General features: G+C 46.0%; 1 protein-coding gene across 1 annotated transcript in view; it reads left to right on the plus strand.

Moving 5' to 3' along the window:
- Positions 1-12,318, plus strand: part of znhit6 (zinc finger HIT-type containing 6) — a 39,356-nt gene that overhangs the window by 11,932 nt on the left and 15,106 nt on the right. Inside the window, exon 6 of the mRNA XM_087990352.1 lies at positions 7,023-7,091. Within this exon, the coding sequence (XP_087846478.1) occupies positions 7,023-7,091 (69 nt within the window). The remainder of the gene's footprint in view (positions 1-7,022; positions 7,092-12,318) is intronic.

The raw sequence follows: 12,318 nt of genomic DNA on the forward strand, positions 1-12,318 counted from the left end.
TCCAGGAGAAAAGTGTTCCAGTCTATCCAGCTTCTTATAAATCAAACCCTCCATTCCCGGTAACATCCTGGTTAACCCTTTCTGAACTCTCTCCAGTTTAATAAAATCCCTTACTACAGCATAGCGGCCAGAGCTCGACACTGTACTCTAGAAGAGGCCTCACCACTGTCCTGTGCAACCTCAACACAACATCCCAAATCCTATACTTTGATAAGATTCCCCAACCCTGGAAACAGGCCTAATTTGTATAATCTCTCCTAATAATGTAACCCCTGAAGTCCAGGTATCATTGTGCTCCCTCTAAGGTCATTCTGTTCTTCCTCAGCTGTGGTGCCTAGATCTGTGCTCAGTACTCTGTGTGCAGTTTACCCACGGTTTTGTGCAACTGCAGCATAACTTATGCATCCTTGTACTGCAGTGTTTGTGACGTTTTAAGCATCAGTGCTCCTGAACTCCCAAGTCTCTTTAGACATACATTTTATTTAACTTCATACTGTCTGGAAAGTTCTCTGAATTATCCTTTTTTGGTCCAAAGTGGATAACATCACATTTGCTGACATTGAACTCCATCTGCCACGTTTCTGCCCATTCACCCAGTCAACCAGTGCATCATCTGCCATTTGGCTAAACTCCAGGGAATATAGAGCTGGTCTCCTTCGGATGATCCCTAAAATCCAGAAAACACCTGGTGAAAGCTTGTCGCACTAATTCCAGAAATCCAATGTTGAACTTTCCTCCCAAGTCAGACATCATATGACACCAGGTTATAGTCCAACAGGTTTATTTTAAATCACAAACTTTCAGAGCACTGCACCTTCCTCAGGTAATCTGACGAAGGCACTGCACCTGACGAAGTGTCAGTGCTTCGAAAGCTTGTGATTTCAAATAAACCTGTTGGACTATAACTTGGTGTGGTGTGACGTTTACCTTATCCACCCGGGTCTGACACCAGCACCTCCACATCACATGCTCCCTCCCAGGCCAACATTTTTTTCTAAGGTGTGATGTCCAGGTTGGTGGTCAGTACTTCAAGTGGAGTCGAACCTCCTGTAGGTAATGAAATCTGCCATCCTCACCTTGTATGGCCTACACGTGACTCCAGACCCATAGCAATGGGAGTGACTCTGAACCATCCTGTGGCATGGTCCAGGAAAGCCACACAGTCTGATACAGATATCACGAAGATGGCAGTGGTTCAAGGAGGCAGGTCAGCACCAACCTACCTCTCAGGGTCATTAAGGAGTACAATAAATGCTGGCTTGGCCAATGGTACCCTCATCCCATGAATGAACATAAAGTATGTCATTATCAGATGGTCACACTGTGCTTGTTTTGTCTGCTCTGAGGTTGGCAGTGTGGACCAAGAGGACAGTGAGTGCTTCCTGAAGTTAGCTTGACAAATGAGACACTGTGAGAATGTTTGTGTGTTTGGCGTAATGAGGCTGGTTTTAGACTTCCTCCTCCAAAATTCTGATTTGGGCACCATGCCAGCTGATCATCATAGCCCCCTTCTGCCTGTCCTGCAGTGTCACTGTCTTGTTCAAACTCCCCATCTCAGGGGGACACATGGATGTTTCTGTACTGCCATCAGCCATCAGTCTCCCACCCTCCTCGCAAAGGAAGGTATTCTTGCATGTGTGCTGTGGAGCTGGGCACTGGACACTGTGCAGCGCTGATGATGTGAGCGCACGTTCTGCTCTGAGGAGGTCCAGCTGCAAAGAGAAAGGTTCCAAATATCCAACACCATCCAGCCCCTCCTGGGAGAGGAGGGGAGGGTGGGGGGAGCCAGTATGAGATTTTCCATTTCCCATTGCCGTTCATCCTGTTGCTGTGGAGACTGCCAGGTTTTGTGACTATTTCTGTGTCGTCTCTGATCAGAAAGCTTGCACCAGCAAGGTATCCGTTCCCCCGACAACAAACCTCAAGACTGATGTGGATTTGTTTAGAATCTGTGGGGCTTTGATATTGTGTGCAGTTCTGGTCACCGCATTATAGGAAGGTTGTGGAAGTTTTGGAAAGGGTTCAGAGGAGATTTACCAGGATGTTGCCTGGTTTGGAGGGAAAGTCTTACGAGGAAAGGTTGAGGGACTTGAGGCTGTTTTCATTAGAGAGAAGTTTGAGAGGTGACTTAATTGAGACATATAAGATAATCAGAGGGTTAGATAGGGTGGACAGTGAAAACCTTTTTCCTTGGATGGCGATGGCTAACACGAGGGGACATAGCTTCAAATTGAGGGGTGACAGATATAGGTCAGATGTCAGAGGTAGTTTCTTTACTCAGGGAGTAGTAGGGGCATGGAATGCCTTTCCTGCAACATTAGTAGGCGCGCCAACGTTAAGGGCATTTTAATGGTCATTGAATAGGCATATGGATGAGAATGGAATAGTGTAGGTTTGATGGGCTTCAGATTGGTTTCACTGATCAGCGCAATGTTGAGGGCCGAAGGGCCTGCTACTGCTGTAATGTTCTATGATGTTTCTGAAGCCGTGATGTGGTTTTGAAACACTGCTGAAAATGTGTTGCTGGAAAAACGCAGCAGGTCAGGCAGCATCCAAGGAGCAGGAGAATCGCCGTTTCAGGCATGAGCCCTTCTTCAGGAAGAAGGGCTCATGCCCGAAACGTCGATTCTCCTGCTCCTTGGATGCTGCCTGACCTGCTGCGTTTTTCCAGCAACACATTTTCAGCTCTGATCTCCAGCATCTGCAGCCCTCACTTTCTCCTTTTGAAACACTGGCCTACCAAAGGGAAGTCAGCCTGGATCGCAACGATGCATCTTGGGAAACCGCTTTGAGATTTGGCTGCAAAAAGCCAGGATCCTTCTAACTCTGGAAAGGGATGCTGTAAATTTCCTGGAGCAGCCAAAGGATTTTGTGAAAAACCCTTCCCGAAAGAGAATTAGCTGGTGCTGGGTCAGACAGGACTGAGAAGATGCTTTGTCTTGCGGAACAATCCGGAACTCGGGGACACCGTTTGGAAATGAGGAGTCTCACAGTTATCACAGAAATAAGGGGGGATTCTCTTCCCTCCGACCGGCATTAGTCTGGGAATTCTGTTCCCCTTGGAGCAGTGGAGTCTGGCTCATTGAACATGTCCGCAGCTGAGTTAGAGAGATTTTTCATTGACGGCAAAGTCTATTTCAGACCGAGGTGAGGAATGTTTTCTCTCAGAGGGTGGTGAAGCTGTTGAATTCTGTTACTGTAGAGGGCTGTCGAGACTGGTTTGTTGAGTATACTCGAGGTTGAGGCAGACAGATTTTTAAGAGGATCAAGATTATGGGAAAAACGCAGGAAAGTGGATTATCAGATCAGGGGTTGGGAGGACGGGATGGTTTGGGAAGCAGTGTGACGCCAATAGCTTGGGTTCAATTCCCATCACTGGCTCAGGTTACCCTGAAGGACTCTCCTTCTCAAAGTGTCCCCTCACCTGAGGCATGGTGACCCTCAGGTTCAACCCCCAGCAGTCGAATCTCTCTAATGACAGAGCAGCCCTATGGACTGGTAAGACTACAGCAATTTGATTTGAATGGCAGTGTAGACCCGATGGGCTGAATGCCCTGTATCTGGTCTTATAATTGCTGTTATTTACTCTCAAAGTGAGGTTGAGTGCACTTTGGGAGCATGAAGGCAATCTGACAGAGAGTGTGCGATTAGGTCAATTGAAATATTTGCTTCTCTCTGGACCCCTTTCCAAAACCCCTGAACAGTCCAAAGTAGTTCACACTGAGTGAGGTGTTTCTGGAATGTAGTTGCTGCTAAAATGGAGGGAAATCTGCAATGGGTTCCTACACAGCAAGCCGCTAGAAATAGCAATGAGAAAATGATCAGTTGATCCATTGAAGAACAGGAGTAGGCCACTTGTTCCTTCAGTGACAGCTGACCTATACAACAGAATTGTAGCTGATATTCCAGGCTAATTCCACCTCTCCCAATTGTTTTTCTTTATGACAGTGATGTGTATCATACTGGTAGGGTCAGCATGTATTACCAATCTCTAATTGCCCTGAACAAGGTGATGGTGCATCCTTCCTTGATCCCCTGTAGTCTTTGGTGCCTCCGCTGCTGTAGGGAGGGCATTCCATAAATTTGACCCGGTGGCGAGAGTCCTCAGTCTGCAGACATCTGGTTACTCTAAGTCTGAACACCCACAACCCTCTGAGATAGAGAATTCCAAAGATTCCAAACCTTCCAATTGACGAAATATCTCCTCAGCTTAATCCAAAATGGCTGACCTACAAATTTGGGACAGTGACCCAAGATTTAGCCCCTTCTGCCAGGCTGTCTGCTTCAAATCTATCAAAACATTTCAGAATGTTACTTGTTCGATCATAAGATATAGGTAGGCCAATCAGCCCATCGGGTCTGCACTGCAATTCAGTCATGGCTGACAAGTTTCTCAACCCCATTCTCCTGGCTTTCTCCCTGTAACCCTTGATACTCAAGAACCCATCTATCTCTGTTTTAAATATATTTAGTGACCTGGCCCTCACAGCCTTCTGTGGCAGTGAATTCCATAGATTCCCCACTCTCTGGCTGAAGAAGTTTCTCCTTATCTCCGTTCTAAAAGGTCTCCCCTTTACTCTAAGGCTGGGTCCTCAGGTCCAAGTCTCTCCTACCAATGGAAACATCTTCCCAACATCTACTCTGCCCAGGCCATTCAGTGTTCTGTATGTTTCAATTAGATCCCCCCCTCATCCTTCTAAACTCCATCGAGAATAAACCCAGAGTCCTCAAAAATTCCTCATATGTTAAACTGTTCATTCCTGGGACCATTCTCATGAACCTCCTCTGAACACACTCCAAGGCCAGTACATCCTTCCTGAGATATGGGACCTAAAATTGCACACAATACCCCAAACGTGGTCTGACCAGAGCCTCACAGAGCCTCAGAAGTTCACCCCTGCTTTTATATTGAAGTCCTCTCAAAATAAATGCCATCATTGCATTTGCCTTCCTAACTACTGACTCAACCTGCAAGTTTAACTTGAGAGAATCCTGGACTTGAATTCCTAAGTCTCTTAGCACTGCAGACTTCTGAATTTTCTCCCCATTTAGAAAACAGTCCATGCCTCTATTCTTCTGACCAAAGCGCAGGACCTCACTGTGCTCCATCTGCTGCTTCTTTGCCCACTCTTCTAACCTGTCCAAATCCTTCTGCAGCCTCCTCGCCTCCTCAATACTACCTGTCCCTCCACCTATCTTTGTATCGTCTGCAAACTTAGCCAGATTGCCCTCAGTTCCTTTATCTAGATCGTTAATATATAAAGTGAACAGTTGTGGTCCAACACTATTTCAGTCAGAACACCTCTTATTCCAACTTGGAGAAAATATCGACCCATTCTGCTCCCTGGAAAGCTGTCCCCTCTGCCTAGTAACCAGCCTAGCAATCCTGTCGAAGAGTTTACCCTGGTAATTATGATCTTCAGTTGTTGGAGAGGTGAAAGCGTAGCTGAAGAAGGGCTTATGCCCGAAACGTCGATTCTCCTGCTCCTTGGATGCTGCCTGACCTGCTGCACTTTTCCATCAACACATTTTTCAGCTCTGATCTCCAGCATTTGCCTTCCTAACTACTGACTTTCTCCGAGGTGAAAGCATAATCTTTCAATGATGCAGGTCAAGAGTCAAAAGTTGAAAGTGATGAATTTAGAAGGCTATGGAGATGGGACAAGCTGGATGGCTCTTTTGGGAGCTGGCACAGACACAATGGGTCGAATGGCCTCCTGTGAAAAAGGTGAAGGCAGGGGTCAGGAGAGAAGGCAGTGACTACATCGAAACAGTACACTCTGTTTTTAAACTGCAGTCACTGCTGGAGGAAACTCCACAGTCAATTTGCACTCAGCCAGCTCCAATAATCAGCAGTGAGCCAATGACCAGAAAAGCTCGTTTTTGATGTTGATTGGTCAATAAGAATTGGCCCAAATCCTGGGCAGAACTCCCCATTCATCTTCAAAATAGTGTCAAAGGAGTTTCACATCAGAAAGAGCCAACTGAACCTGGATTTACCAATCTAGGGAGGCAATAAATGGATACGGATCTTGGAGGTGAAGACTGTTTTTGAAGAGCAAAATGTGTTGGTGCAGGCTTGGAGGGCCAAAGGGTTTGTTCCTGTGCTGTATTGTTCTTTGTTCATTTGTTCTATAGAGAGCAGCTTTGATGGGGTTCAGTAAATGCTCACCTGCCATTTGATTGATCTATTGTCACGTGTACCAAGGTAACAGTGAAAAGCTTTGTTTACGAGCAATGCAGGCAGATCGCAGTCAGCAGGGATGTGCAGATCAGAGGTTGTACAACGCCTTAGACAGAGGTGTATAGGTTACATTGCACAAGGCATGCACTATGAAAAATGTAGAATGGTTATAAGAAATGTTAAAGTTAGATCTGTCACAGGGAGCTCATAATAAGGCACACAGTGTTGGGGTTTCACTTGTACATTCAGTGACAGTGCTGCTCCTTTAACAAGGTGATGTTGGCCTTCGGTTATTTTTCCGAGAGACACAGACTTTGAAAGTTCAAATTTGAAGGGTTTTAGGGCCAGTTTGATTATAGCTGACAGATACTGCCTCAGGAAAAAAGTTTTTCTAAGTTTTAAAAAAAGCCCTTAGAGAATGAAAAGGGGAGGGGCCAGTTCTCCCAGCCCAGCTTTCCCCTGGTTTGGTTTGGGTTTCTCGCATTCATGTATCAAAGCTGCTGGACCCAAAGAAGCCGGTCCGGGCTGGTCCTCTCTCCCTGTCCTCTCTCCTGTCAGAGCCTGCGTTTGCTTTTACTGTTTGTGCCAAGGGGTGTTTATGGGGATTGTTGCATGTATTTGGAACAACATCATTAAGTTGCGTTTTCGGGTAGGTTAAGTTATTGTGTTCTCTTTTGTTTGTGTTTCATTCGGTACACCTGCTGAAAATGACTAGCAAAGTTAGGGATCTGGGCCACTTGAAATGTTTTGAGGGGGTCTGGCCTGGTCCATAACAAGTCTTAACTTGGAAACATTTACTTGATTCTAACTTTCTGCTGTTTTTTTTTCCTGTGCTTAGGGAGCAGATGTTTTATTGGCATGTGAAGCTGCGATTTCCTCACAGTCACACTGAGTACACAGAGAAGAGGTAACTGTTTATCATGGAATATACAAGTGACTGGAAGTGAAGTGGTGATTTTTTTTGCTGATAAACTCTGTATGATCACAGAATCTCTACAATGTGGAAATGGGCCATTTGACCCATCAAGTTCACACCGCCCTCCAAAAAGCATCCTGCCTAAACCCACTCCCCTACCCTATCCCTGCATTTCCCTGAACACCATAAGCAATTTCCCATGGCCAATCCATCCAACCTGCACATCTTTGGACTGGGAGGGAACCGGAGCACCCGGAGGAAACCCACGCAGACACGGGGAGAATGTGCAAACTCCACACAGACAGTCACCCAAGGCTGGAATCGAACCCGGGTCCCTGGCACTGTGAGGCAGCAGTGCTAACCACTGAGCCACCGTGCCGTAATGTTGCCATCATTTGGAGCATTTCTGTTTTACCTGGACTTTTGGTTGGAGAATTTGGCATTTTTATATCAGTCCAGTTTGTTATCACTCCGATCGGTGCTGGAACTAGTCTGTTGACAATGTAGAATGTGGCATTGCTGAAGGAAATTAATTCTGTTTTGAGGCTTTTTGTCTTGCACTTGTCAGGACAACTGGCAAGAATAACTTTGACTACATGTGTCTTTTCTTCAGCAATACTTAAATATGGAAAATCCTGATTTGAAACTACTGATAAAGTCTTCCTTTCTAGTTAGTGTTCTTTAACCCACCCACTAACCACTAATTGATGGTGTGTTTAGTCCAGGACAGTAGGGGAAAGGGTTAAATTATATTTAAGATTACTTACAGTGTGGAACAGGCCCTTCGGCCCAACAAGTCCACACCGACCCACCGAAGCGCAATCCACCCAGACCCATTCCCCTACATTTACCCCTTCACCTAACACTATGGGCAATTTAGCATGACCAATTCACCTGACCTGCACATCTTTGGATTGTGGGAGGAAACCAGAGCACCCGCAGACACTGGGAGAATGTGCAAACTCCACACAGTCAGTCGCTTGAGGCGAGAGTTGAACCCGGGTCTCTGGCGCTGTGAGGCAGCAGTGCCAACCACTGTGCCACCTGCGCCCACCTGTGCCACCGTGCTGCCCACGCTCTGACAGAGATCATAGAGCCATAGAGATGTACAATACAGAAACAGACCCTTTCGTCCAACTCACTCATGTCGACCAGATATCCTAAATTAACCTAGTCCCATTTGCCAGCATTTGGCCAAAATCCCTCTAAACCCTTCCTATTCATATACCCATCCAGATGCCTAATAAATGTTGTAATTGTACCAGCCTCCACCACTTTCTCTGGCAGCCCATGCCACCCTCTGTGTGAAAAAGGTACCCCTTAGGTCCCTTTTAAATCTTTTCCCTTGAGCCTTAAACCTATGCCTGCTAGTTTTGGACTCCCCTACCCTGGGGAGACAGATCTTATCTATTTACCCTATCCATGCCCCTCATGAGTTTATAAAGGGATTCAAAGTTTGTGAGAAGATTTGTAGCTTGGGTGCTCGTTGTTGCGGTTCTGTTCGCCGAGCTGGGAATTTGTGTTGCAGGCGTTTCGTCCCCTGTCTAGGTGACATCCTCAGTGCTTGGGAGCCTCCTGTGAAGCGCTTCTGTGATGTTTCCTCCGGCATTTATAGTGGTTTGTCTCTGCCGCTTCCGATTGTCAATTCCAGCTGTCCGCTGCAGTGGTCGGTATATTGAGTCCAGGTCGATGTGCTTATTGATTGAATCTGTGGATGAGTGCCATGCCTCTAGGAATTCCCTGACTGTTCTCTGTTTGGCTTGTCCTATAATAGTGTTGTGCCAGTCGAATTCATGTTGCTTGTCATCTGCGTGTGTGGCTACTAAGGATAGCTGGTCGTATCGTTTCGGGGCTAGTTGGTGTTCATGTATGCGGATCGTTAGCTATCTTCCTGTTTGTCCTATATAGTGTTTTGTGCAGTCCTTGCATAGGATTTTGTACACTACATTGGTTTTGCTCATCCTGGTGAGTTGTTGTCTGAGAGTGGCTGTTGGTTTGTGTGCTGTTATGAGTCCTAGTGGTCGCAGTAGTCTGGCTGTCAGTTCTGAAATGCTCCTGATGTATGGTAGTGTGGCTAGTCCTTTGGGTTGTGGCATGTCCTCGTTCCGTTGTCTTTCCCTTAGGTATCTGTTGATGAAATTGCGGGGGTATCCGTTTTTGGCGAATACATTGTATAGGTGTTCTTCTTCCTCTTTTTGCAGTTCAGGTGTACTGCAGTGTGTTGTGGCCCTTTTGAACAGTGTCTTGATGCAACTTCTTTTGTGTGTGTTGGGGTGGTTACTTTCGTAGTTCAGGACTTGGTCTGTGTGTGTGGCTTTCCTGTATACCTTTGTGGTGAATTCTCCGTTAGGTGTTCTCTGTACCATCACGTCTGGGAATGGGAGTTGGTTGTCCTTTTCTTCCTCTCTAGTGAATCGGATTCCTGTGAGTGTGACGTTGATGATCCGGTGTGTGTTCTCTATTTCTGTGTTTTTAATGATTACAAAAGTGTCATCCACATATCTGACCCAGAGTTTGGGTTGAATTTGCGGTAAGACTGTTTGTTCTAATCTTTGCATTACCGCTTCTGCTATGAGTCCAGAGATGGGTGAGCCCATGGGTGTGCCGTTGATTTGTTCATATATTTGGTTGTTGAATATGGAGTGTGTTGTGAGGCACAGGTCCAGTAGTTTGAGTATGCTGTCTTTGTTGATAGGTTCCCCATCTTGTTGTCTGTTCTGTATGTCCAGCAGGTTGGCTATTGTTTCTCTGGTTAGGGTTTTGTCGATCGAGGTGAACAGTGCCGTTACATCGAATGAGACCATGGTTTCTTCCTTGTCTATGTGTATATTTCTGATGATGTCCAAGAATTCTTGTGTTGACTGTATAGAGTGTCTGGATCCGCTGATCAGGTGTTTCAGTTTCTGCTGTAGTTCTTTAGCCAGTTTGTGTGATGGTGTCCCTGGTAGTGATACTGTGGGCCTGAGTGGGATGTCTGGTTTGTGCACTTTAGGTAGTCCATAGAATCTGGGGGTGTTGTTGCTTTCAGGTTTCATTCTCTGTAGGTCAGACCTGGTTATCTGTCCGTTTTTTTGTAGGTTCCTCAGTGTGTTGTTTATCCTATTGGTGAGCTTTATAAAGGGATTTGGAAAACCGGGCCTTTGTTCTCTAGAGTTTGAAAGAGTGAGAGATGATCTCATTGAAACTTATAAAATAATTGAAAAAGGGATAGACGCAGGGAAGATCTGTCCCCCAGGTGGGGAGTCTAGAACCAGGGGGTTTAGATTAGAGTGGTGCTGGAAAAACACAGCAGGTCAGGCAGCATCCGAGGAGCAGGAAAATCGACGTTTCGGGCAAAAGCCCTTCATCAGGGATGTCCTATTCCCCCTCGTCCAGGAACTCCCCACATACGTTCGAGACACCACCCATGCCCTCCACCTCCTCCAAGACTTCCGTTTCCCTGGCCCCAACGCCTCATCTTCACCATGGACATCCAATCCCTCTACACCTCCATCCGCCATGACCAGGGCCTCCAAGCCCTCCGTTTTTTCCTCTCTCAATATCCCCAATAGTACCCTTCCACTTTCCTGATGAAGGGCTTTTGCCCGAAATGTCGATTTTCCTGCTCCTCGGATGCTGCCTGACCTGCTGTGCTTTTCCAGCACCACTCTGATCTAAACTCTGGTTTCCAGCATCTGCAGTCCTCACTTTTGCCTCAAGCTAGGGGTGTACCAGGGGAGTGCCATTGTGGTCTGAGATGCGGAGCATGTTTGTTTTTTTTCACACCAGGTTATTTTTGGAATTCCCTACCCCAGCTGAAAGTGGAAATTTAGTCTTTGAGCATGTTTAAAATAGAGATTGACAGATTTTTATATACCAATGACACAGTAGGAAATGGGAATAGTCGAGGGAACAAGGCATTGAAATAGAAGATCAGCCATGATTGTATTGAGTGGGAGACTGAGTGAAAGTTGAATAGAATACTCCCAAGTGCGACCTCACCAACATCCTGTAAACTGCTACATAACTTCCTAACTTCTTTATTCAGTTTGTGATTACAAATAAACCTGTTGGACTATAAGTGGTGTTGGGTGATTTCTGACTTTGTCCACCCCAATCTAACCCCAGCACCTCTACATCTTCCATGAGATCACGATGGATCATCTACCCCTTTCTCCGGTTTCCCACCAATTCCCCATTTCCCTTGATTTACTTGGAGCTCACTGCTCCCCATATCCCAGCCCTGAACGTAGCCAAGTCTGAGAACAGCCCACCAGACAGGAGCTGCAGTGAAGAGTTTTCATCTGAGGAGAAAATGCTGGAAAATCTCAGCAGGTCTGGCAGCATCTGTAAGGAGAGAAAAGAGCTGACGTTCGAGTCTCAACTGACCCTTTGTCAGAGCTGACAAAGGGTCAGTTAGACTCGAAACGTCAGCTCTTTTCTCTCCTTACAGATGTTGCCAGACCTGCTGAGATTGTCCAGCTTTTTCTCTTTTGGTTTCAGATTCCAGCATCCGCAGTAATTTGCTTTTATCAAGAGCTTTTGTCTGTTTGAGATGTGACCAGGTGCTGCACTCGCTCAATATGTTTTCTTGCAAGGAGCAAGTTGGGTTTCGTTTCAGACCCTGGAGATTCTGTGCCAGAATCAACAAATCTCACATGTCGAGTTATGTGTTTTCTTAGACTTCTATATGCAAATAACCCACTGCCCTTTTCAAAAGTTCCTGTCAGGGCAAGATTTCAGCAAGTGTCGTTGTTGAGAGGATTGATCTACAATTTCAACATCGTTGGTCAATGGAAACAGCTAAATGCAAAGTCCTTAATGGACAGCCGAATAAAATATTTATTCATTACAGAGAGATCATCATTTTAAGCTCATCAATAAATTCAACTGGGAATTCAGATGATATTTCTTCACCTGGAGATAGGGACAGTATTGAGCTCACTCCCACAGGAGGGAGTGTTTGGGGTGACTCTTGCCAATCTGTGTGGAATGCTCTGCCCCAGAGGGCAGTGGAGGCCCAGTCTCTGGATTCATTTAAGAAAGAATTGGATAGAGCTCTCAAAGATAGTGGAATCAAGGGTTATGGAGATAAGGCAGGAAGAGAATACTGATTAGGAATGATCAGCCATGATTATATTGAATGGCGGTGCAGGCTCGAAGGGCTGAATGGCCTACTCCTGCACCAATTGTCTATTGTGTCAGTTGAGAGCTAGATCAATACACGAGGGAGAAAGGA

This window comes from Chiloscyllium plagiosum, unplaced genomic scaffold, assembly GCF_037043375.1.
Source record: "Chiloscyllium plagiosum isolate Xiang-an unplaced genomic scaffold, Cpla_swu_hap1 HiC_scaffold_9, whole genome shotgun sequence".
Lineage (NCBI taxonomy): Eukaryota > Metazoa > Chordata > Chondrichthyes > Orectolobiformes > Hemiscylliidae > Chiloscyllium > Chiloscyllium plagiosum.